Raw genomic sequence first — 27,960 nt, 5'->3', positions numbered from 1 at the left:
ATGATAGTTATTATATTTCAACGTCATTATTTTTGCAGTGTATGACACGTTTTGTAGTTTGTTTTGTAGTATGTGACACAAAACGAGTTCTTTATTATGTTAACAAATAATGAAAATAGAGCAAAAATAATTGTTTCCGGAATTCTTAACACAGTTCCCAGTTGAAACCCAGTTGAAAAATGGTTTACATTAATGGTTTAAATGGTTTTACATTAACATACTCATTAACATATGGCAATCTGCAGTTGCGAATTCATTATTAAAAGGACCTAACCACAATCATTGACTTCTCCAAAAAAAAAAATTGTTGGAAAGTTGTCTTATAAAAATTTTACGGTCGGGAAAGCTGATAGGAAATCAATAAACTTTCCAAGAAAAATTTAAAATTTGGTTAGATTACAACCAAAGTTTGAATTTCTCTTTTTTTTTTTTAGTTAGCATACTGATTTAATTATCTTAAATTGAAAAAAAACTATTCCTATTCCTATTCCCATTTCTATTCCTCGATTATCCGGAATTTTAGATTCGATTATCCGGAGTATTTTATTTTAGATTTTCGGAAATTTTGAATAATTTGTATAATAATTCCATATTGAATAGCCAATATAGGTATCAAATGAAAGCGCTTGACTAGTAGAACACAGTTATTTATGAAAAATGCAAATCCAAGATGGTGGCAACTACAAAATGGCGGATTACATATTTTTTTTAACAATCCCATCAATATGGGTATCAAATAAAAGGGATTGACTAGTAGAATGAAGTTATTTATGAAAAATGCAAATCCAAGATGGCGGCTACTACAAAATGGCGGATTACATATTTTATTCACAACACAATCTATATGGGTATCAAATGAAAGGGCCTGATTATTAGTATACAGTTATTTATGAAAACTGCAAATTCAAGATGGCGGCCACTACAAAATGGTGGATTACATATTTTTTCACAATCCCATCAATATCCAGTTGTTGGCAGTACAGGTCCGAATTGAGCGTTTGCCCATAGGGAAGCACGGAAAAAACGCTGTAGAAATTTAATTTTTAGGAATTATATCTTCAGCTTTCGCTTATAATCAGATAAGAGTGTATAGATCACGTTGGCCATGCTTCACTGTCAATTTTTCGTAAATTTGGAAAAATGTCGTCGAACGAAAAAGAGCGTCGTGAATTAATCCTGCGCACTCATTTCGAGAATCCGGAGTTGTCACAACGGGACATCGGTAAGATGCTGGGAATCGTCCAATCCACGGTCAGCAGAGTACTAAAACGATACTTCGAGAACCTAACCATCGACCGGAAGGTGAAGAACGGCAAATATGGATGCTCCGTCAGTGAAAAAGATCACAAGCGCGTAGTTAAGCAGTTTAGACGTGATCCGAGAAGTTCGGTCCGGGATGTCGCCAATAAGCTGAATTTGTCAAGTTCATTCGTCCAGCGGACCAAGCAGCGGGAGGGCCTGCGTACATACAAGGTTCAGAAGGCTCCTAACCGCGACGAAAGGCAAAACATGGTGGGGAAGACGCGAGCCCGGAAGCTGTACACCGAAATGCTGACGAAGCCGCATTGCCTGGTAATGGACGACGAAACCTACGTCAAAGCGGACTTTCGTCAGCTGCCGGGCCTGTTGTTCTTCTCCGCAGAGGACAAATTCAGCGTTCCGGAGAAGATTCGCAAGCAGAAACTATCCAAGTTTGCTAAAAAGTACATGGTGTGGCAAGCGATCTGCTCTTGCGGAAAGCGGAGCGCCCCCTTCGTGATGACCGGCACGGTAAACGGGCAGGTTTACCTTAAGGAGTGCCTACAGAAGCGCTTACTACCACTATTGAAGCAGCACGAGGGCCCGACCATCTTCTGGCCGGATCTCGCTTCGTGCCACTATTCAAAGGACGTTGCGGAGTGGTACAAAGCCAACGGGGTCACCTTCGTGCCAAAGGAAATGAACCCGCCCAACGCGCCGGAGCTTCGCCCAATAGAGAGATATTGGGCGATTATGAAGCAGGCCCTCCGGAAGAACCCAAAAGTTGTCAAATCGGAGGCGGACTTCAAGAGAAAATGGGTTTCTGTTCAAAAAAACTACAACCTGACGTTGTACAGAACCTTATGGACGGGGTAAAGAGGAAGGTGCGAGCATACGGGCTTGGGCTCGAAGTATGAATGAAAAGAAAATGCCAAATATTGTTTAATAGTTTTTATTTTACTGTCTAAAATTTTCAAAAGGATCGGTCTACTGGGCGAATTTCTACAGCGTTTTTTCCGTGATGCAATTTGATGTGACACACCCTTTATGTCGGATTTTCTCTTTATTTTGCTCCATATTCGCGACACTATAACTCACGAACGACTTAACCAAACAAAACACTGTCAAGGACTATATTATAGCGCGCAAAAATACATTTCCAACAAGCTATAGTATGACTCGATACAATGAATACAACTAGAACTACGCGCTTACAACGACACCTCGCGGAAATACCGCAAGACTTTTTTGACAGCCTAATATATTTATTTCACAACCCCATCAATATGGGTATCAAATGAAAGGGCTTGACTAGTAGAATACAGTTATTTATGAAAAATGCAAATCCAAGATGGCGCCATATATATTTTTTCATAACTCCATCAATATGGGTATCACATGAAAGGGCTTGATTAGTAGAACACAGTTATTTATGAAAAATTCAAATCCAAAATGGCCACCACCATATTTGCCATTTTTTTTTCAAAGCCCCATCAATTTGGGTATCAAATGAAAGGGCTCGACTGGTGGATGATGACGCAAACATTTAGACTTTATCTTTATTCGAAGTAGTTAACATCGCTCGTTTTTTCGTTGGTGCCTTTGACATGATATCAATGCATCGAACTGATGCTATGCCGAAGCAGGCGTTAAGGTTGTGTGCCACATAATTATTTGAGGGATATCAAGCTAAACCTAAATGTGAATGTCTCGCTGGAATGTTGAGAGTAATTTGGGTTCGTTTGCTAATCGCAAAATTGTCTTCAATGATGTGGTATTTACGCTAACCTTGATAGCAATTCTTTTCGAGGTTATGGAGACTAATAGACACAATTTATTTCGTTTATTTAGTCACCAAAAAAGTAAATGTCGTTCTAGAATTTTGTATGTGATTGGGTTTCGCTTGCCGGTAGCAAAACTTTCAGCTGCGCTTATCTCGAGCATATGAAAGTAATGCAACAGAAGCGCCTCTGTTGAGAGTAGCGCAAAATGATGAGATGTGTTTATATTCTTAGTCACTTCAAGCCACCAATGTATGGCTCTGTATGCATGGTATATTGAACGCTTGTTTGGTGCTGGTTGGTTTTCGTTGTACTAGTTGTCTAGATGTTTTCGATTTCGCAGCATTCTGAAATAATATCCGACTTGAACAAAATAACAGCGTAGTTCTACGTCAACCAGACTTCCTGTGCGCGCTTTATTTTCGAGAAACGAGAAACGAAATTTGGCCTCTCAATATTTTACGAAAGAGAAAGAAAAAAGAGAAAGACCCGATCCCAAGCTCGCGTGCTAAAGCCCGGTCTCATCGCTTGCACATGGAAGGGCTGTGAGGAAGAGAAAATCGATACTCGTCTCTTGGAACTTCAGCGCGCACAGGAAGTCTGCTCGCTCGGCTGCCTTCTACCTCGCTCGCAAACAGCTCCCAACTGGATAACGCAAAGCACACGGTCTCTTTTGCGTGCTGTGCGAGATCTCGGAAAGTCTAACGTCAACTAACGTCAACATATTCGATGCATTCCTAGGCTCTTGTCAGTGCTACCAGATATTTTAAATTCGTTGTCCTATGTTGACAATGCAGACAATGGACACCCATTTTGTTTTTCCAAACTTCGATATATTCTATAGTAAAATTCGAAGTGATAAGAAGAAGGAAGAAGAAAGAAGAAGAAAGAAGAAGAAAGAAGAAGAAAGAAGAAGAAAGAAGAAGAAAGAAGAAGAAAGAAGAAGAAAGAAGAAGAAAGAAGAAGAAAGAAGAAGAAAGAAGAAGAAAGAAGAAGAAAGAAGAAGAAAGAAGAAGAAAGAAGAAGAAAGAAGAAGAAAGAAGAAGAAAGAAGAAGAAAGAAGAAGAAAGAAGAAGAAAGAAGAAGAAAGAAGAAGAAAGAAGAAGAAAGAAGAAGAAAGAAAGAAGAAAGAAGAAGAAAGAAGAAAGAAAGAAGAAGAAAGAAGAAGAAAGAAGAAGAAAGAAGAAGAAAGAAGAAGAAAGAAGAAGAAAGAAGAAGAAAGAAAGAAAGAAGAAGAAAGAAGAAGAAAGAAGAAGAAAGAAGAAGAAAGAAGAAGAAAGAAGAAGAAAGAAGAAGAAAGAAGAAGAAAGAAGAAGAAAGAAGAAGAAAGAAGAGAAGAAAGAAGAAGAAAGAAGAAGAAAGAAGAAGAAAGAAGAAGAAAGAAGAAGAAAGAAGAAGAAAGAAGAAGAAAGAAGAAGAAAGAAGAAGAAAGAAGAAGAAAGAAGAAGAAAGAAGAAGAAAGAAGAAGAAAGAAGAAGAAGAAGAAAGAAGAAGAAAGAAGAAGAAAGAAGAAAGAAGAAAGAAGAAAGAAGAAAGAAGAAAGAAGAAAGAAGAAAGAAGAAAGAAGAAAGAAGAAAGAAAAAAGAAGAATCGTTGTCTTCGCTCTTCGCTCCTATGTTAATAACACCTTTTTGGAAGACGATCCGGGACAATCCATGGTTAAATGATACGGCTGTGGACATCCTTTTGCATTCGAAATGAATCTCTTTGACAATGATAATTAAATTTTTTAATTAAAGCTTTTACTTTCCAAATTGGAAGGAAACAATAGAAATGAATGGAATTCATTTCATAGTTCCGATAATGACAAGCTCAGGCTGATGTTATCTAAAGAAAAGGCAAATGAAACTGATGGATCCAAGCGAATAGATCATATTGATTGAAAATCTAAGTTCTCATCGTACATTGATAATCTGCTAGAAAAGATTTACACTACATAAATCAAGCACTGGTGCTCTTGTGGCCGAGTGGTTAGCGTCACACCTAACATGCCGGAGGTTCGGGTTCGATTCCCGTTCTGGTCGGGGGAGTTTTTCGTCAAAAAAATTTTCTCCGACTTGCACTGTGGTCACGCGTATTCTAGAGGTTGCATTTCAGAATACATTCAAGGCGTGTTATTAGGCATAGAAATCTCAACTAAGTACTATTGAAAATGACGCAAGTAATACTACGTTGAGATGGCGAAGTTCCCATAAAAACGTTAGTGCCATTTAAGAAGAAGAAGAAGAAATCAAGTACTGATCGACAGATGGCGACAATCATTTGTTTTGGGACGAAATGTTTTTGGATTATTCCAGCCTGTAAAGAAACCCACTGATTTGGTCACATTGTTTGGGGCAAAAGCCGGTCTAGTGGGAATTGACACCGTTGATAGGTAGGAAGAATAGAGTAGAAGGGAGATAAACAGAAACAAAACAAAAAACAAATCGAATAGCAGGTGAATTGGAAGTGAAAATAAAATTGAGAGTTGGACATACGGGGTGATTTGGACCACCCCTTTATCTCAAAAAGTACGGCTCATCTTGGATTTTTTTAAATGTCATTTTCTTCTATTATTGAACCGTATGTAGCTAACGTAAAAAACTTTGGTAAAATTCGACAGGTGGAAGGAAACGGTAGCATGAACACAACAAGCACTTTCATTGTCAAAAAATGTGAGTTTTTCGATCGTGATTTTAAGGTTTTTCCCGCTGATAAACTTTTCGTGTATTGTGCAGTAAAGTTCTGTTCGCCTACAGAAGAGGAACAATTTGATGCAGTGAAACTGTGAGTTTGATAACAATAAATGAAATTGATTGCATTTTAAATTTTTCATGTTGTGTGGGGTTACATGGACACGTTTCTGTGGAGTGAATTGGTCCTACAGGTTTGAGGCTTTTCTTTGATCTAATTGATTCCAGATGTCACGGAATTACAAAAAGAGAATGGACAGAAAACGTTGGAAGAAGGAGGAACTTGAAAGAGCAACTCAGGCCATCAAGAACGGATTTTCTTTGACCGACAATGAAAGTGTTTGAAAATGCTCGAACAACAGTGAAAAGATTCATGCAGAATTCGAGATGGTGTCAATCCAATTTTTCTGGTCTGGAATCTGACCAAGACATCTCGTACCGATCACAGAACACTGTTACTGATTGTGACATTATTCCAAAATACTTTACATAAACATAAATATGTTTTTTTCGATGAAATACACACTGGACCAAATCACCCCACATACGGTCCAAATCACCCTGCATAAAATTTTTATGTCCAAAACTCATCTCTTTTATTTTATGATATATTTGGTAGTTTGAAGCTCGATATAATGATTAAACATTATTGATTGAGATAAAACAAGTGTAGCTCAGTTTACAATGTGACGTTTTTGATTTAGACCGTATTGGTTTGGAAATATTGTGCGATTTGCATAGGTGGTCTAAATTCCTCCCTTTTCCCCTACATCGTAAACGTTTTGAGAGAAGGAGTGAATGAGGTTTACCGTTTAATTCCTCGATGTTTTTTTTATATTGAAAAAAGTTTTTGTTCGATTTGTCATGAAGGCTTCTTATTCCGGTACTCACACCAAATCTTCCCCGTCCCCTCCTATTTTCAGCACCCCTGGAAAAGATGACCCCCTCTTCGCAGGACAGCGAGGACGAGGAGAGCACCCCGGTGGACATTCTTCCCTCCTCGAACAGTTTCGATCGACACAGCGAGCACCTGGCTCACTCGGCACCGATTTCACCTGCCCTGAATAACAACAGCCACAACAGGGAGGGAAGCAGCGGAAATCTCAAGAGTATGGAACATTCGTCGCCGCAAGCGAGTGGACACAACGATATCGAGGGGGACGTCAGCGGACCGGTGGAGCAGTGGGTGACGCAACCGGCGCCCCAGAGTGTGCTTTACAAGTGTCGAATCACCCGGGATCGGAAGGGTATGGACCGGGGGTTGTTCCCGATTTACTATCTGCACCTGGAGCGGGACTATGGCAAGAGGATATTTTGTTTGGCTGGTTTGTTGTCGATTGAATCATCCCGCTTGAATTAGGTGGTATTTAGCTATCGACTCTTGTTTTCGTTCACAGGTCGCAAGCGTAAAAAGAGCAAAACCTCGAACTACATTATCAGCTGTGATCCGACCGATTTGTCGCGACAAGCAGACGGGTTCGTGGGGAAACTTCGGTCCAATGTGTTCGGTACGACGTTTTTTGTGTACGACAATGGTAAGAAGGACGATGCCGTGAACCCGCGATTAGACCTGGCGGTAGTCATCTACGTGAGTACAAACGCTAAACGTAATTCTTGCTTGATACGATTGAGTAATCTGGTTCGTTGCTTTTAGGACACTAACATTCTGGGCTTCAAAGGACCCCGCAATATGACTGTGCTGCTGCCAGGAATGACTGAAGACGATCAGAGGGTGAAAATTTGTTCGGCCGATAATCAGCAGGGATTGCTCGACAGTTGGAAGTCCAAGGTGGGTGGCGCGGAATTTCCTCACATAATTTTTCACACAGCAGAGAACCCGGCATACATCGTATGCCGCATGGCGTCGTGGTTTTGACGGCGGTGTCGATAGCGTGCCGAGAAATTTATCACTTCTGCGTGCTTCCCCTTCGCACGTGCCCGATGGGGCTTCGAGAAAGTATCGCACGCAATCCATAAAAGAACCGTTCCACATTCTACTGTCAGCAACAGTGTAGCTTTATTTTCCCCGCAGCGTATCCTTGGAATTAAAAATATGGCAACATTGACACTGACGGCATGTCTGCGGTTGCTTTAAAAGTCCAAATTCATTCAATATACATATTGTATATCGAGTGCACCACCCTCCCCCCCCATGCTGCGTGCGCTGTGATAGGATTAGTACAGCATATCCAGTACAGGTTTCAGCTGCTACGGGTCGCTTATCGTAGAAAAAGAAACAGAGAAGCTGGGCAAAGCACGGCACATACGAGTGCGCTCTGTGGAAAGGATCACATAATCCTTTCTTGGGGTAGTGCTCGGCTTCGTTTATTACGAGTGGTGCGTGGGAAGGGGGAGTCTGGTATCTGGTATCCGCTTCGGGTCACTGATTGCGGTGATTGTGAGTGGGCGTGTGTAAATCACAATATCCGTTACTAATTTGTTACTCCCACTGGGATTCCTAAACCGGTGGCGGTGCGAGTCGAAAGTCAATCTGTGGCATGGTATGGCTAATGATAGCAAATGTGGGTGTGGTGAATGAAAAAAATAAGCCGACTAGGGAGGCTCGAGATGCGCTCCAACATTGAAGATTACTGTGAATTATTGATGGATCCAGAAGTATTCTCCGCCAGAGACAAAAATTATTTTGGGATAATGAAGTGAGTATCGTGGAAATGAGATTAGGTTAATAGCATATTTTTATCTTCGCTAGACAACAAACCACGTGACAGGGTATTATCTTTTCTGAGAAGATGAAGCAGCTATCGGATTACACTTCTTAGGTTTGTACTAAATATAAGTGGAATCAAGCGTTTGGATAGGAAATTGTGGAATATTTTTCATAGACACATCACATTGAAACCCGAGGGAGAGGAAGTAAGAAAATAACATGTCTTAAAAAACTTCGTATGCGTGAATGCACGCAGGCCTAAGCTGGAGTGAATCAATATAACTGATTTCGAGCTGATTTGAGATGCCTATTAGTTGCCTTATCGGCATTCTTCGTCGAGTGATGATAAGATAATTAGAGAAAATAATTCAATATTCATATTTTTCAGGGTGTTTTTTCCAGCCCTAGATAGCTTTTTAAGTATATATAGCTGATTTGGTGCGAAAGTGGAGAATGAAATTTTGGAATTTTTTTTTGTTCAGAGCATATGCCGCTACCGAATACAATTTCTTTGATTGAGCCTGTTGATTAGTAAACTGTGAATATAGACAGGAAATCGGGGAAGCAAGCGAACTTGCACAACATTACAAAAGGGATGGAGGGATGCCATCTACTCCAGGACTTTATGATACACTAGCTAACTCGGCAAACTTCGTTCCATCCAAAATCGAATTTAAAAAAAAATGTATATCAATACCTTCAAATATTCACTTGCTAAGCGAACGTTCATTGGTCCAATCGCAGAACTTTTGATTGATTGATCTTCTAATTGACCCTTTACAATTTCCTTTTACTCAAAATTTTCTTCTACACTAGAGTCGCTTTTTACGCGGGGGATACGTGCCGTGTAAACAAAAACCGCGTAAATACCAAAATTCGACAAACAGTGAATTAGTAGTTTAAAATGCAACCCATACTCTAACAATTGATTACCTCAATTTTTTTGTATGCCACAATCATGCTATCTGTATCTTCTTTTAATTCTCTTCTTCTAATCCGTGTAAAAATCTAACAAACTGTGAATTAGTAGTTTAAAATGCAACCCATACTCTAACAATTGATTACCTCAATTTTTTTGTATGCTATAATCATGCTATCTGTATCTTCTTTTAATTCTCAGCTAATCAGTGGTACAATACAAACTTATTTCGTGAAATGTCACATCAATTAGCATATTGAATTTTTACGCGGTTAATGCGAGCCGCGTTAAAAAAACCGCGTAAATTTGGAAATCCTCGTAAAAAAACCGCGTAAATTCCTAAATCCGCGTAAATTCCAAAAACCGCGTAAAAAAGCCGCGTATAAAAAACCGCGTAAAAAACGACTTCAGTGTATTTGTATTGTATTTTCTTGTAATATAATAAAATTATTACATCTCGGATATGACGATTCCTTCCTCGAGTTTTGTGCTTACCCCTTTACTTCATAAGTTCTCGGGATATTCAGAAATTTGTGTTTCATTTGAATGGCAGTACAAAAAATCAAATACTAAAAAAAATTATATTAATTTTAATTTTTATTTTAAATTAATTTTTTTTTATTTTGAGATGCAGTATTACTCTAGTTTGTATCCAACTTCCTACGTCTATTTTAGGTATATGTGATTTTTTTCTGAATTTTTAGAGTGTTTTTCGCGGTACAAAAAATTATATATATTTTCAGGCATATCGAAATTTTGAAAAAAAAATATTACTTTGAGACCTAATTTTACTCTAATTTTCATTTAAATGCGTTCGTATGTGTTGTTTTTTCCACATGTAGCGTAATTTTTTCTTGAATTTTGAAGAGGATTGCGCGAAAAAAAAAATGTTTTTTGGCCTTTGGGCATTTTAAGTTATTTCGAATTTAGAGACCCATTACTGCTCTAATATTTTTTTAATTTTGTTTTTCATATGTCTAAATTTTGTCGGTATATTTAGAGCATTGCGCTGCACAAAGTTTTTTTTCTCTTATCTTAAAATATATGAGAATATCTTTACATTGGATTTAGATGGTTTACAAATTCATAGGAGTCTGCAGTACGATAGAAACTGAGAGAAAAAAATAAAGTCGTTGCGGAAAGATCATTCGGATTAAAGAGAAGAACACTTAAAAAAATCCCACTTATTTTTATTTTTTTTTATTTTAGGTTACAATTAAAAACCACGAATACAAAAAAAATAATCAATTTCGAGAAAATAAAAATTATAATGCAGACGATGAAGAAAATTATTTTTGTGTATCGCAATGCTCTTAAAAATTCAGGAAAAATTACGCCACATGTAGAAAAAAAGACACATACCAACGCATTTAAATAAAAATTAGAGCAGAAGTGGATCTCAAAGTTATATTTTTTTTCAAAATTTCGAAATGTCAGAAAATATATAAAATTTTTTTGTACTGCGTATTTAAATTTTTTTAATTATTAGATTTTTTGATGAAATAATTGTTTGAAGTATAGTATATCGATACAGTAAGTTAGTAAGATGTACTTTCAGTATTTTTTCATATTTTTGACACAAAGCTATTGAGAATGGCGTGTAAAAAACGAAAAGGTGCATTTTTCACCATAGATCCTATGGTGAACCATATAAGGACTAAAACATATGGTACTACTGCCAAAATGTTTTATTTAGTACCCTATACAATATTTTCCATACAGCTGGTGATTTGGTTTGGAGGACATTTTATTCCTTTTCCCAGCCAGACCCTTTGGAAATATAATTTTTTTTGTGCTGCGCTACACTGAAAAAAATCACACATATCTAGAAAAGCCGTAGGAAAGCTTCCCACTTTGGTACCTATTTGATTGAAAACATAAAACAATCATCGAATAAAATGCTTTTCAAATGAAGCGAATAAGAATCAAACTTCGGACACTGAATCAAATTTCAGACAGATTGAATTCAAATTTCGGACACTTTATTCTGTAGTTTTTTGGACGAAAATTACATTACACTTGATTATATTTTATAATCAACCTCGAAACACTTATCAAGCAATCACAGTAAACTGTTAACGATTATGAGAACTGATGAAACACGGGAGAAATTTAATTATTGATGAACGGGTAAATTCTACGTGCTCACGCTAAGCAAACGTCAAACACAAACGATAATTAGTAGTGTTGTCAGACTTTTGCCGAGTATGTTATAATTCAAATGTAGTTCTCATATGCAATGATAGTGAAACCAAGGGATTACTCTAAAGAAGCAATTGTGATATTAACTTTATAGTTATATCATCTGTGCATTAAGCATTTCAAGAACAAAGTGTCCGAAATATGATGCTGTCCGAAATATGATTCAGAACGGTAGTACATACTGAATCTATAAATCACACATTTTTTTCAATATTTCAATATTTTTTTTAGTACTTCTTTTTTTGATGAAATTTTTTCTTGATAATTTTTCTTGATACACCGTAGTGAGATGCACATCCAATATTTTTTTCAAATTTTTATTTCGAGGCTTTTAAGGATGGCGTGAAATAAACGAAAAAGAACGTTTTGCATTATAGCTCCAAATAAAATAAATAAACCGCCAAAATTTCTTATTTAATATCCTATACAATATTTGCCATACAGCTGGTGATTTGGTTTGGGAGCACCTTTTACTCCCTTACCCGGCCAGGCCCTTTGAAAAAAAACCTTCGCCGGCCCGTAAAACCCCTACACACAAATTTTAACGTCAATCGGTTCAGTAATTTCCGAATCCATAAGAATCAGAAAAACAAACAAAAAGACAGACAAAAATCCATTTCCATATTTTGTATATTTCCATATCCATATTTTTTTCAAAAATTAATGCTTTATTCTGCAAAAATGGTTACAAATTTAATATACAGAGTATTGCCCATCGCTAGTCACAACTTTTTCTCATCTTTCTGGCAATTTAATCGGCCGGTTTTTGACTTCATCAAAATTGGAAAAGTGCTGGTCAACCAGGCCATGTTGCATCGATCGAAAAAGATAGTACAGGGTAACTTCGACATAACGTACATTTTACTTTCAAAATTGTACGTTGTATCAAATTTCGCGTTATATCGAAGCATAATAAAGAACTCAGAAACGTAGCTCATATTAGTTTATTGTGTTGCTGTTTGAGTAAGGTTGATGAATAAATTCAACTAGAAGACGAAGCCAACTTTTCTCATGATTTTTTCGTACTATTGATTAAAATTCGATTCATTAAGAATCCGGAATCACAAAACAGTTGTACTTCGGGATTGATTAAAAGTACAAATCAAGCTTTAGTATCAACATACATATAATGTATTGTTTTTTCAGAAAAACCATGTTCTAAAAATTATTTCTTTGGACTTTGAAAATGTGTACGTTATATCGCGGTAAAATGTACGTTATATAAAGTGACGTTATATCGAAGTTTCCCTGTAATCGGATGGAGTAATGTCTGGAGAATACGGCGGATGCGATAGGACCTCCCATTTAAGAGTTTCAAAGTATGTTTTGACCGGTTTCACGAAGTGCGGCCGAGCATTGTCGTGCTGCAAAATAACTTTATCGTGTCTGTGCTCGTATTGTGACCGTTTTTTCTTCAGTGCACGGGTCAAACGTATCAATTGTCATTGGTAGAGGTCCGCCGTGATGGTTTCATTCGGTTTTAGGTGCTCATAGTACACCACACCCAGCTGGTCCCACCATATAGACAGCATAACCTTCTGGCCGTGAATATTCTGCGCGGCCGTCGATGTTGATGCATGACCGGGGTATCCATACGTTGCCCGACGTTTAGGATTGTCGTATTGGACCCACTTTTCATCGCCAGTAACGATTCGATGCGAAAAAAACCTTTTCTTTTATGCCGTTGAAGCAGTTGTTCGCACGTGAAAAAACGGCGTTCGACGTCTCGTGGCTTCAATTCATACGGCACCCAATGCCCTATCCTTCGGATCATTCCCATTGCTTTTAAACGATCGGATATGGTTTGCTGAGCTACTCCAAGTGTATTGGTAAGTTCTTGTTGCACTTGTGACGGATATTGATCGAGTAAAGCCTCCAATTCTTCATATTCAAACTTTTTTGGCGGCGCTCCGCTTCGTCTTCCAAGTCAAAATTACCTCTTTTAAACCGTGCAAACCACGTCTGACACGTTCGCTCAGTTCGCTCAGTCACCATAAACATCCACCAAAATGCAATGACTTTCCGCAGCTTTTCATATTGAAGTAATGAAGTAACACTCCCCGCAAAAACATTCTCATTGGTACGAAATTCGACATATTCTAAGTGGCAAAAGCTATGTTGTTTACGCTTCAACTTTTTGACATATACTGAAAAAGAAGCGCAATGTCAGTAGCTTTCCGACGAATTTTAAATAATAATAATTAAGTTACGCCATCTGTTGTAAAACCGAAGAAACTTACCGGTACACCTAATGGTTTTTCACATCTTTGAGACGTGCATCTCTTTTAGAACAACCTTTGGACAACAAGCTGAGCTTCTTCGAAATTTGTCGTTCCGTTGGAGAGTGGCAAAGGGTTGTAGTAGATACAAATCTTTATCATGAGGGGGCAAAAGCTAAAGGAGTCTCAGCAGTTTCAGTTGAATCACTAGTTTACGGTTTTAATGACATATGTATTTGCAGAAGGTGATTGTAATATTTCTGTAAGTTTGTTTTTTTATTCTATAATTTGAACATTTAAAAAAACTGAAAATGTAATATCCATAAAGATGGAATCGTCGATAGGAAGGAATCCGGAGAAAGAAGATCTCGTATCACATGATGCATTGGATGTTCCATTTAGTATGCCATTTTTTTTTACGTAGAACTACGTCTTTCATCAAGGGTGCCAAATCAGAAAACAGGTCACGATTTTATGAAATAAAGTGAACGATAATAACTATTTTTGCCGCGAACGGATTTTGGCGATTTATATACCAAACGAATCGGAAATTCCCTAAGACTTGTTTGATATGCTATACATTACAAACCCATAGTCTGTATATGGTTTAAATAGATGAAAATTGGAAACATTCCCATTTGCTCATTTTTTGTTGTGTCCATTTGTGTGCTTTCCCGAACAGAGCTGTCAATAACGAGCAACTTATCGACGAGCAACGAAGTCGATAAGTCGATAAGTGAATCTCGCTGAGGCAAACTTTCATTCTTCGTGAGGAAATCGACTGAACAACGTTGTTGCTGGGCGAGCTGGATGGCGAGGGATCGAATGCCTTTCTCAAGGCAATGGGGCGGAGGAGTAATATGATGGATAAAGTAATGTTTTCCAAGGGCCTTTTTGAAGGTTAGAGACGGATGAACTGAAGAAGTTTAATGTCTCAAGCAAGGAAGGAGGGCAAACTTTCAGTATCGTTCTGTATTCAAAGCAATGACAATCGCTTGTTCTTCCTTGTTTTGCGTCACCACATGTCTTCGTTTCGGATTGAGCTGTGGACGCGACCAAATTGATCACTCGCTGATGTCTCTAGCATTGAGGAATCATCAAGCTAGGCTATCATTAGCTCAACAAGAAAGTAAATGTTCTGGAATTTTGTCAGTGATTTGGTTTCGCATGACGGTAGGTAAACTCTTTCCACAAAGGATGATAGCTAAGCTAATCTAGACTGGCAATATTAACAGAAAGGGCTTCTGTTTTTCTGTTGAGTAGAGCGCAGAACGGAGATAACGGTGTGTATATTTAGTTGCTTCAAGCCATCGATATATGGATATTTGTGTGCGTACGTGCGTGCTTCATAACCCGTACGTGAAAATAGAGCTTCTACGCTACGCTGAAACCCCATTTGTATCTGCTCCCGTGTGCATTGGCCCTGTAACGATGCAATAATCGCCTATTTTTTATACTATGACGGACGATTGTTTAGTGTTGCAAATCATCGTAATGATAAATATAAACAAGGAGGGAAGATAGCGGGGGGGGGGGGAATATTTACGCTAGGGTATTAGTAATGATTCTCTGCTTAGGCAAATATTCAGCCTTTTTCCAATCAGTTAACATTGTTTGTAGCATTGAACTGATGCTGCGGTGAAGCAGGTGTTAAGGTTATGCACCAAAAAATTTTTTTGGGGAATACCAGGTTACTCAAAAAGTTATATTAAGTTATGGGCTCGCGTGCCAGTCGCAAAGCTGCTTTCAACTAGGATTGCATTTTCGCTAAACTTGAGCATAATGAAGCAGTGCTATTCTTTTTGACGTTTTTGAGATTAACAGATAGAGTTTATTTCGTTTATTTAGTCACCAAGTAAGTAAATGTCGTTCTGGAATTTTGTATGTGATTTGGTTTCGCTTGGCAGTAGCAAAACTTTCTCCACTAAGGATGACAGCTGCGCTTATCTCGAGCAAGTATTGTTGTGCGAGCACAGGAATAAATCATCAAACAATTATCGTCAAATGATTCTACAATAAAAAAAACATTTCGAGGCGACCAAACTGGTAGAATGGTTATTTCAAAATTTTCGTTGCATTATAAAATAATATCCGTTGTTCTAAACAAGCAGCTTGAATTAAACCACAGCGTAGTTCTACGTCAACAATGCGGTCGTATTTTGAACGTAACCTCCTATAATTTTATTTTATCCCATCCGTTTATTTTATTAGGCTTATTTAGCAATTCAGCGGTAACAGAGCAAAGAAGCAAAGAAGCAAAAAAAAAAATTAAAGGAAAAAACCAAAGAAAAGAGATGAAAGACAGACATTTTTCTATTTAGTGCCACCTAGAATTTCTGAGGGACCACTGTGCGACGCCGGCCACGTCTTTACAGTCACCAGGGGAAGGGAATAAATGTTATTATAATATTCGCGGCCAGGGTCGCCTCTATAACGTGGTTCCTTGCGATTACCGTGGTTTGTGGAAAAGGGTAAAAAGCAGGATTCACATCGGTAAGTGATGTAAGTGATGCGAGTGGTTTATCGTGTCGCGAACCATCTCATTTTTGACGTAGGACTACATCTAACCGGAAGATATAGGGGGTGAAATGGAAATCTAGGCACTGAACAAGTAGGAAAAAATGCAAGATTTGGAACGCTTATAACTCGAGCATTTCTCAATAGATCGCAAAGGTTTTTGCAACAATTGATAGGAAATATATAACGAATAACATTTCATTTTTCTTGAGATAAATAATTGAATAATAGTGAAATATCAAGCATTGTCCAAATGCACTATTTGCCCATTTTTGATTGGTCCATTTTGTGCTCCTCAAATCGTACCGACCAAAACGGGCAACCAGAGCAGCAGCGAAATAGAATGAAGCACGATTGGAAAGGAAAAAGAAAAAATATGAACGAAACATTGGTCGCAGTCTCATACATGCGTAATTCTCGAGCCAGCCAGTCAGCTTAAAAATCCCCGCTCCGCTGCCGTAACGATCATTCTCATCCAAACCGTACACCACATCGGTTCGCATCACAACACATCAACAAACCAACCCAAGCAGCCATGTCTGGAAAAGTGAAGGGAAAGGCAAAATCCCGCTCGAACCGTGTTGATCTGAAGTTCCCCGCAAGGGTAGCTAGGCCGGGCGCGTTAGTACCAGTGCACCAGTCCACCTAGCCGGCGTTATATAGTTTCGGCCGCCGAAGTGATCGAGTTAGCTGGCAAAGCTGCTCGCGACGATAAGAAAACCCGCATTCAGAACAGAACACATTCGGTTCGGTGGACATCAAGACAACAGGCAGTTGCAACGTGTGGCGAATGGCAAACGCAATCGCAAAACGGCATCAGGTAGCAGAGGAAAAAAGTTTGTTCTTTATACAAACTGCTTTGGTGGCAAATCAAAAACAAGGCGGCATCGAGGGCGTTCGAAATGGTTTTTTTCAAAACCACGAGTACTAAGTTTTCTAAATTGGAACTATTCCATAAAACAAGGCGCTTTTCAGGGCCATTAAACCTTCCAAAAAAGAGTTTAGGAAATACAGTTCAATGCTTTCTAAAACAATATCCAAAATAATAATAAAACACAAATTGATTTTTTCATAATTTGTTTGCCAGGATATGATGAGTATGTGAATTTGACAGTTGTTCTGAGCTTATTGATTTTCACCAATTCTTAAATTGCTACTAGATTGAAAGTATAATAATTTACACTTATCTCGACATTTAGCTAATTGGACGGACCTGTAATGCGACATATTTAGTTGAACATTTTTGTAAACATAGAGTTCGGGGTCCAAATTATGACCCCAAATTGAAAGTCGACACTGTACCACTGTCATCGCAAATGTTCAATTACAGGTTAAAATTACCTCCAATACGACACTGAGTGGTGGTAATGCGACGTGCCATTGAATGTAATTTACTGTAAAATATGTCACAAGCTGGATGGGAAGAAATTTTCAAACTGTGAAAGCTGTGGCGAGTGGCAAATGCAATCGCTAAACAGAATGGGTTAGCCGAACAAGATGGGGATATCGAGTGATAACAAAACAATAAACTCTTTAGATTGAAGATAATTTTGTGATCCTGAAAAGGACCCTTTTTTAGCCTGCATGTGAATCCAACGAGCGAACAAATCGTAATGAATGTATTTTTTTGCCATCGCTCCCTTTTAACGCACATTCGTTCGTTTCGTTGGACTCGCCCCTTTGGCTGAGTCTGCCGATTTGTCTCTATCCTGTGAGTGTGTACCGCTAGAGTACAAAACGCGCGCTGATGACCACCTATGCATTCCCTATTACAGCCATCATTTTGATTGTACGATATGTGCATACGCCAAAAGTTGCCCCATTCTTTGTGTGGACACCGACTGGACAACATCGTTGCTGGACGAGCTGGACGGCGAGGGATCGAGTGCCTTTCTCAAGGCAAGAGGGTGGAGGTGGTAGCGCTGGAGTAGAGTAGAGTAGAGTTTTCAAAGGGCCTTTCTCAAGGCTAGAGACGAATGAACTGAAAAAGTGTAATGTCTCTATAATACAATACCTTCCTTCCTTCCAAAAGTTGCCCGGCGTTGATAAGTACAAAGGTTTCAGAAAAAAATCAAAAATCAACTAAAAGATAGTGAGAAAAAATTGAGAAAGTGTGTAAAAACACAACGCCAAAGGTTCTTTTCAGAACCACCAACATGTTCATAAAGAGTAAACAGTAAACTAATCCATTTTTCAGGTAGATAGGTAGATATTCACGTAGGAGAAGAAAATAAAACAATATATTTAAAATATATATTTAACAAAAGCTGTCCCCTTTTTATAGTCCTACGTCACTCCGGTTATGTCCCCGACATTACCCACCCGTCTTTTTTTTTATTTGAATACCTGACGGTAAAAGATATCCATATGCACCCTGAGAAGGATGGCTCATCGATGTACTTCAGGGTTTTTCGTACCGCTTCTTTTCAACATATTTGAACTCCCAATGGCGGAGCATATTCATACGTATTAGGAAAGAAGGAATTTAATGATTAACTTCTTTAGTGAGTTTTTTTGGTCAGGTGTGTAGTTTTGTTGTAGCCTTGAAAAACAGATTTTAGTTTTCATATTAAGTTACAGTCTCAGCATATAGGGTTGGTTAATCGCTGTCTAGAGAGAAAGTTATAAACATAGAAGGAGGGTGTCCTAGGCACGACCACATGATAAACGTAGGACTACAAAATTATTGCAGAACACACTGTTGGGAATGATTCGAAAGTGGTCGGATAACTTTAACTTCACTTTTGGTTTTTAAATTCAAATCTTTACTCAGGAACAAATGCGCGAACAATACCTTTATTTAAACTCAATTAAATTTATTCTATTGGTCGGGATTCATCAACTTCAAAAACTATTCTGCTATATTTCAATAAGCTTTCATTCCTTTTATCAGCTTTTTCCCTATCTGTGTTATAAAGCTTAACTATGTGTGTGTGTATTCTATTTGCCTATATTTTATGGCATGTGAGCAGAAAGAGGGGAAACTGACAGCATCCTCGTTTCTGCCTCACTCTAACTATGCTGTGACAGAAAGATGTTCACAGTTGACTTATTTCATAGCACACAACACACACATTATAGAAACTTAAGACTGAATTATTCAGTACAAATATTTTGAAGCACTGACAAGGGTCGATGAATGAATGCTTGCACTGAGTTCACGGACGATTCACGACGCAATTAAAACACAATTTGAGCAAATTGATAAATTAACTCCCAACATTAACATTCACTGTTGATTATTAAATGTTTACTATGGCTACTCCCCCATACTGGTATATCATTTGTATAATATATATGGTATAGCAATATAAGAGCAATATGAGTGCGCGAAACAAGAGACACATTGCGAATAAGCACGCATTAAAGCTTTTCGCATACTTTGCCATATACACGGCCCAGAACGAGAAAGATATAGATTCACGTTTATGCTCTCCTCTTCACTCTTAAAAAACACTTTCCACCTCCATTTTATAATGATGTGTAATATTATCACGCATTTATTCAACAGCACCAATGGCTATGTGGATAGCGTGGTCGTGTATAACAGCATTGCATTCCATCCGGCCTTGGTTTCGATCCCCTTTGACACCGTTTGGACTTTTTTTCCAAACTGACGTTCAGGCTGAGAGAAAGAAATGTCTGCTCCCATACATACAAACATTTTAAAGCTTTTGAAGAAAGTGCATTTTTTCTGACGTTTTCTGCCAACGCAGGTTCTGGTGTAGAGTGAAGCTGAAACACTGAACTTATTGTATTTTCAAGTAGTTATTCAGTAGTTTTCATCTTCAGTTTACCACCTAAGAACACAGCTCTCACCACTGAACAATATTCTCTTCATATGCACTAAACTTTGCTACTCTTTTTAATTCGTAAATGATGCTGATATTCACGAACATTAATCGATCGGAAAGTTATTAAAAAAGGCCGATGGCACTCCTGAATTCACACTTTTTTCTTTTATGACGTTCTATCCTTGCAAAACGTTATAAAAATCAATTCGTTTTTTATTAGTTCGGATCTAACTTTGGAATGCTCCGAAACATTTTTAATAATTACAATTGTAGAAGGCTCTGAAAAGATTTGATGAATCATTCTTGCCCTCGCGAGATCAATACTTTCGCGGAAGCTGATAATTTGTCGCAATTTGTTTTCTGATAACAATGTAGTAATGCAGTAGTCGTAGCGAACGCTGTAGTAGCAGTGTTTTTCGCAAGTGACATATGTTATCACAGGCAATTCTACTTTCGTTCCACCAGCACCATTATTCTATTTTTCTTAACCGTTTCAATCTACCTTTGGCATCGCATCAAAATATCAATGTGTCTGTGTATGTCATGCAAAAATACAGCACTGTCGCCAGACGGCATGAGAGTCAACCCGGTGCTCACATTTTTCTCAGAATCTGAAAAGAATGTTTGTCTGCACGCTTGCTGAATTGAGACTGTGATTCGCAATCGCGAAGGGGTTATTCAAACTGAATGAAAAACAGGCGGAATTTACATTGTAACATTTTCCCTCCACATTGCCTGTAAAACGAACGCTAAATTTGATTCGCAGTGGTATGTAAATATTGTAACCGACTGATGCATGGGTAGAACCATTGGCCAAGTGGTGGTAATGGACAGCACGGGTAGGTAAGGTCATAGATAGAATATATGTGTTTGGGAAAATGGTATGCTAAGCTGAAACAATTCACAGTCGCATTTTTTCAGAAGAAAAAAAACTTCTAGATTCTTGGTTATTCTGGAAGCTATGAAAATTTTATTTTCGTTCGGTTCGTTTGCTCGATTGAAACACTGCATGAACAGCGATATTCGCTCGTTGTGTTTTGCTAGCTCACTCGCATCTGTGTTTTCATTCTATTCTGGGTTCCGCCTCTAGCCCTGAGCCCTTGTGGGAAGAAACTCTATTCCATACTCCTCCTTCACCCGACAAGAAAACAATCCTCCCCCGCTCGACGCTCTGCGGCAACTATGTTGCTTCGATGACCACCAAACGATTCCATTCTTGTTTTTGAGAGGCTTTAATCTTGCAGTTCATTCGCCTCTAATCTGAACGAGAAGAGGTGTGGCTTCAAATCGCGGATGGCTTATTTAAACCAAATATGTTGAAAACGGGGAGAAACGAATGTATCAGTTGCTCGTTATTGACAGCTCTGTTCGGGAATGCACACAAATCGGCAGAACAAATGTTTGGAGATTGAGAATGCTTCCAGTTTCCATTAATTTAAACTGTTTAGGCATTAGTGGATTGTACTGTATAGTATATCAAACGAATCTTAGAGAATTTCCGATTCCATTGGTGTGCAAAGTATCAGAATTTGTTCGCTATGAAAATATTTATTAACATTAACATTATTTCACAAAAACGTGACCTGTATTCTGATTTGGCCTGAAAGATGTCTACGTCAAAAATAATCAATCAATCGATGCATAATCAGAACCTTACTGACAGCTGATGTAGGTAGACACGTAAGTGGGCAGAATCGTGACCGGAAAAAATCGCCCCAGAAACCACCGCAACAGAAACAATCACTCCGAATAGGTGTAATGTCACAAGTAGGCTAGAAATATTATTTAAGGAATCTAGGCGGCTCAAGGCCCCAAGATGACGGGATTCGAATCGACCGCCGACCCGCCGTTTGAAGTGGCAGTATCTCGCACGCAAACCTGTGTTCCACTGATTGCTCGGCTAGTTTGAAACATTAACTTGCATTAATTTTGCACGGTTCATTAGCAATTCAAAAGTATTGCACCATCATCTGAGGAAATTGAGGACACATTATTTTGGTTTGGACATTTAGGACATAACTCGTATACTCGCGCATGGTATCACAGACCGTCTTATACCCAGAATGTTTTTTCGCCTAAATGTGACCTTACATTTTTTTCTGTTGCAGTTGTTTGCTGGCGCGTTTTGCGTGGGAAAATCCTAATGCTTCCAATTTTCGTTAATTGGAATCATCTACGGATTTGGGAATCACAATGTATAGTATTATATATCAAATAAATCTTAGAGACATTCCGATTCGATTGATATACAAATCATTTTACTCCTGTAATTACAGATGGTGAAATAACAGGGTCTTTTTCAGAGGCATAGAAGGAAAGGGGTGTAAGTGATTTGATCAATTTCTCTTCATCAACTTTTTCTTTAGTTAATAACTCTACTGCAAAAACCTTCCAATTTGAATTTGCTATACAATGATGAGGTTCTGACCTATCTTCCACATTGTCAAAAACAGCTGGGAATATGTTTGCAGTTAAGTTATGACCAAAAGGGAGAGTCGATTTAGAGAAATCGATGATGTCTCTTACACCCCTTTAATTTTGAGCCCCTCAAATTAAAGTTGGAAGCTAGAACAGATCAACGCACCTTCCAATATTTTTTTCAGTGCCATCCCTGTCTTTCTCAGATCTATAATCCATGAACAATCAACCCACGGTTAATAACCTGAACATTTGCCTTTCTATGCTCTCACTTTCGTATTAAATAGATGGAACGTTCACTGAAGCTTCCCTATCCTTATCAAATAATAGAGTTCATTCTAAAAATATATGTAGTCGTTGCGAAACATTAGCATTATTGATCTTCGTGGAGCAATAACCACCAGCACTGATTTTCCTCCTTCCATTGTTTTTCTCCCCTACAGAACACCGACAATGTCGTTGAACTGCACAACAAAACGCCCATCTGGAACGACGAGACGCAATCGTACGTGCTCAACTTCCACGGCCGGGTCACGCAAGCCTCGGTCAAGAACTTTCAGCTGGTGCACGACTCCGACCCGGACTACATCGTGATGCAATTCGGCCGAACGTCGGACGACATCTTCACGATGGACTTTCGCTATCCGCTGTGTGCGTTCCAGGCGTTTGCGATCGCACTGAGCAGCTTCGATGGGAAGCTGGCGTGCGAGTAATGCATCGAGAGCGCGAATCGATGACGAACGGAATCTCGTGATTTGGTGGTTGGTAGTTTAGAGTCTTTGTTTTTAGCGAGGGACACATACACAAGCCAATACACATACACAAAAACACAGACACACAAATAAACACATATTCCACGTTGTTGCGGAAGTGGGAATGGTACGAAGACATTTGGTAGGTTTTTAATCGGCACGCGTACATTGGAGGTACGCTGTTAGTGTAAAGGAACTTTTATCAGGTAAATTTAGCAAAGTGAGGCACTAAATTAATGCAAAAAAAAAACACAGTCGTGTGTATGAGTCCAAGGATCCCCTGAACACCTGCGTTAGCGTGTTGGAAGCAAAGAAAGGAGAGCTACTAAGTATTTATTTGAATTAAAATAAGATACATCAAAGTCAAGCAAGATTTCTAAATATAGCTATGTAAATTACAAATTATGCTTGAGAAACAAAAATGAGTAGAGTTCAAGCTAGTTCAATAAGTAGTACGCGCAAGAAAATTGTAAAGAGCTTCGAGTAGTGTTATGCGATATAGTAGAATAAACATTTCGTTTCCAATTCGAAATTGGTTTGCAAAGGGAGAGGTGTTTTATGGATGCAGATTATGATCATTTGAAACTCAGGTCAGTGTAAAAATGTTGATTGATAGAAACTGTGCGATAATGAATAGAATGCCTTACATATTCACAACCAAAAATTGAGAAAAATGTGTTTACTTTTAACCACTGATATCAATAGAGTCGCACGGTTTGAAAAAAAAATCGTCTTATTTGGCATATAAATCAACTAAGTACTAATAATAATGGCGCAAATAGTAATACGGCGAAGTTCTTCGAGGAACATTAGTGCCATCTAAAGCTTGAACCATTTAGAACCCTGAATCACAAAACCGTTTATATCTCGAGATCGGTTAAAGGTAAAATAATGTTTTTATATCAAAATGCAGAAAATTTATTGTTTTTACAGGTTCAATATTGAAAAAATATTCCGTTACAGTTTTGATAAATTTTCGTATTTTTCTCCATCAAAGTTTGGACTCTCTATTGGCCAACCTCATGCGGCCATTTTATTCCACGAACTCTTCATGACCTGTCATGACCGAAGGGAACTAGTTATTTGAAGTCGTTCGAACAGGTCGTATGGAAACACGTCTTTACAGTTCAAGTTATCAGTACATGCTATACTTTATTCGTGATCTTAGGATATATATGAGATGAGAGCTATCTCTCCTCTCATCTCCCCATTTAAATTAATTCTTTAATAATTCGTACAATTTTATGTTTTTTTTCTTATTCCAATATAAATTTATCTAAGCTCAACCGAATTTTGACTCCCCATAAAATTAAATTCAACAAAATTCATCTCGTTGCTATGAATCAAAATACATGCAAAACAGTTTCAATAAAATTCATTCAGTAGATCTTATGGTTTTTCTTCTTGAATAGCTGTCCTTCATTAAGGTTTATATGCTTCGGTTTTTTTTATTTCTAGTAGATCTGCGTAATGCCAGACCCGTTATTAGCTTAGAAGGTTTTTTTTGGATACAAAACCCTTTCGCCCTTTCTTCATATTTACTTGTTTTGTATGCTCTTGCTCTGGAACCTGTATTGTAGCTGAATTGGAGTCTACGGATTTCTTCAAGACAAATGGTAGTTGTGGAACTCGTTCCAATTTGTTTATATGAGCTTCGCGAATGTCTCCGTTGTTTTCCGGAGCTTTCATCACTATATTTTCCACTGAATGTGTCCTTTTTGCTCCTCGTTCCTGAAAATTGTGTACGGGGTATAAATTTGAAAATGCGTTCATATTGTATAATTTTATCTTCTGTCGTTCATCCTTTGTGTGGACACCGACTGGACAACATCGTTGCTGGACGGGCTGGACGGCGAGGGATCGAGTGCCTTTCTCAAGGCAAGAGGGCGGAGGTGGTAGCGCTGGAGTAAAGTAGAGTAGAGTTTTCAAAGGTAAAGGTAAAGTAGAGTAGAGTTTTTCAAAGGCTAGAGACGAATGAACTGCAAAAGTTTAAAGTCTCTATAATACAATACCTTCCTTCTGTTGGAGATTGACGATGATGATGCAAAAAATTGTTGATTTCATTGTCGATCGATCGTTCTCATTGGTTAGTTTCCCCAACACAGCTTTTGTGGTTTGTACTGCCCTTTCTGATAATCCGTTGATAGCTGGTTAATGGTAGGACCAAGACATCTTCTATATTACGGGTCTCACAGTATTTTTTGAATTGAAAACTGCTGAATGGAGGTCCGTTGTCACTCACAATGATCGATGCAAAACCAAAAATTGTGAAAATGTTGTCAAGTTCTTGTGAAACACTATCTGCATTTGTTTTAGTCATTCTTCGAACTTCAATCCAACGAGAATATGCGCCGACTAATATTAAAAATGTTCGATTATATTTATAGAAAAAATCAATGTGTATTCGTTCGAATGGTTTATTAGTAGTTGTCAAATTTCCATAAAGTCTTGGAGTTCGGTCGATTCCCAAAAGTTGGCATTTCTCATTCATTTCGTCCAGCATCCAGGATCTTCTTTAACCCTTCTCGGCCAACCATATTGAACATATTCTAGAACTTTAGATAATACTGGGTCATTCAATGACACGCGTTACTCATAATTTGATCTAAAGGTAGTGATGACAAGCAATCTGCGGCATGGTTCTCCTTACCCGCCATATATGTGATGATACAATCAAATATAGAAAGTAATAAAAAATATCTCTGTAGCATGTTTGCAATAATTGAAGGACCTCCCATTTTGTTATTGAAAATGCCCAATAAAGGTTTGTGGTCTGTTATAATGGATACCTTCTGGCCCAAAACATATATATAAAACTTTCCCATGGCAAATACAATAGCAAGTGCTTCTCTATGTAAAATATGGTATTTTTCGGTTTTTCACAATCGGCGCGATACAAAAAGAACCGGTTTGTCGGTAATATTTATTGTGTGACTAATGGCGGGTTTACACTAGGAAGATCTATAGCTATAGATGGATTTGTTCACCTGAAAATAGGTGTAAACGGGTGAGAATAAATATGATACACTTATTCGAGGTATATATAACTTGAATAAATTCAGCATATGTAAACGCTTGTGAATTTCTCACGGGTGAGAAATCACTAAAGTTGGATGCAGTTCTACTTCAGGTGAATAAATTCACCGAAAATATGAATATATTCATTATAGAAGCTCACGCTAGTGTAAACGATTGATGCGATTTCTATAAATCTCATCATATTTCTTCACATGAATATATCACTAGTCTAAACCCACCCTAAGAATTCTCGAGATTCTATCAACACTTGCGTCGCACGTCACGGTGATAGATTTAGACGGATCAACATGTGTTAGAACTTGGGCGTTACTAATGAACTTTTCGCTGATTTCAAAGGCTATTTTACAAGAGTAGTCCCAACTCCACTTAGAATCTTTTGATAAAAGGATGTAAAGAGGAGACAGAACTAAACTCAATTAGGAACAAACTTGATATAGCACGTTATCATCCCAAGAAATGCTTCTCCCATTTCTCAGCATTTATTTTGACATTGTATCTCGCTAACCTTCCTAGCACAATTTTGATAATATCTGAGGAATATATAATAACTCCTCATCCGACTCGGCCCGAATGAGGATATCATCTATATAAGTTTGTACGTTCGAAATACCCTGTAAAATTCTATCCATGACTGATTGAAAAATAGTAGCTGCCGGTTTGACTCCAAATGGTAACCTGCGATAAGCATACAAACCTTTATGGGTATTGATAACTAAGAGCTTTTTTGTGTTTTCAGAGACAAGACAATGTATTTTCAATGACAATGTTGATAGGCTCCTCTCAAATCGATGAATGCATCTCTTCACTGTCGTCGCTAACGAAACCCAACGGGTGACCGAATGGTGTTTTTAAGCGGCTTGAGTTCCAATATTTCTTGAATTACCTCGAGTTCGTCAGCCTTTGCGGGGCTATTGGATATATAGGTATATATAATATAATGTTGGTATATATAACTAGCACACAAAGCCAAGCGATACTGCGGCGTAAAAGTCGTCATGTTCTTTAAGGTTGCTTTATTCAAATGTAAGAAATTTCACACACGGAAAAAAATCTGTACCAATTTGTACTTTTTGACGAAAATCTCTTCCCCGTACCGTACAGAATCTGTACCAAAAAATAACGAAATAATCTGTACCTTTCCAGATAAATCTGTCGTTGTGGCAACACTGCTTTCAATGTTGTCTTGAATAACAGAGCAAAGCGTTGTGTTCATACCGTTTTTGAAGATTGAATGCATTCCGGAGTGCAAAAACGCAAGCGACTACGAAAGTGACCGCAGTTTGCATCTATTTTATAATGCCGATTTCCCTAGACTCATTGGTTTAGAAATCTGTGTTAGGGAAACACACAGAGTATGGGGAAGGAATAAAAAATTGGTTTCTTTCTGTTCTTTCAATAATTTTGTGGACTAACACAATTTTTGATGTGGGACTACGTCTAAGCGGAGTATATGGGGGTTAAATGAAAACCTAAACACAGAACATGCTAGAAAAAATGAAACATTTCGAGTGCTTTTAACTCGAACATTTCTTAACAGATCAGCAAAATGTTTGCATCAATTGATATTACATATTTCTACGCGTCTATCACAATTAATAAAATGTTGATTTTCTTGAGATAAACAATTGAAAAACTGTAAAATGTCAAACGTTACCTAAACGCTCTAACTGCCAAGTTTTGAATGGCCTGATTTACGGTTTCCTCAACACAGACTTCTAAATCAATGTGACTGGGGGAATC

At 38.1% G+C, this 27,960-nt stretch overlaps 1 protein-coding gene across 2 annotated transcripts in view; it reads left to right on the top strand.

Annotated features, from left to right (window-relative positions):
- The window catches only part of LOC129767231 (protein king tubby 2), a 98,680-nt gene extending 72,996 nt beyond the window's left edge, over positions 1-25,684 (top strand). For both annotated transcript variants that reach the window (XM_055767902.1, XM_055767903.1), the window contains exons 3-6: positions 6,616-7,017; positions 7,090-7,280; positions 7,347-7,481; positions 22,873-25,684. In XM_055767902.1, coding sequence (XP_055623877.1) covers positions 6,616-7,017; positions 7,090-7,280; positions 7,347-7,481; positions 22,873-23,142 — 998 coding nt within the window. In that variant the 3' untranslated portion in view covers positions 23,143-25,684. The remainder of the gene's footprint in view (positions 1-6,615; positions 7,018-7,089; positions 7,281-7,346; positions 7,482-22,872) is intronic.
- Positions 25,685-27,960: the final 2,276 nt, after the last annotated feature.

Source organism: Toxorhynchites rutilus, chromosome 2, assembly GCF_029784135.1.
Source record: "Toxorhynchites rutilus septentrionalis strain SRP chromosome 2, ASM2978413v1, whole genome shotgun sequence".
In the NCBI taxonomy this organism is placed as follows: Eukaryota; Metazoa; Arthropoda; class Insecta; order Diptera; family Culicidae; genus Toxorhynchites; species Toxorhynchites rutilus.
The sequence above is the reverse complement of the archived record's forward strand: the minus strand, read 5'-3'. Positions and strand labels throughout refer to the sequence as shown.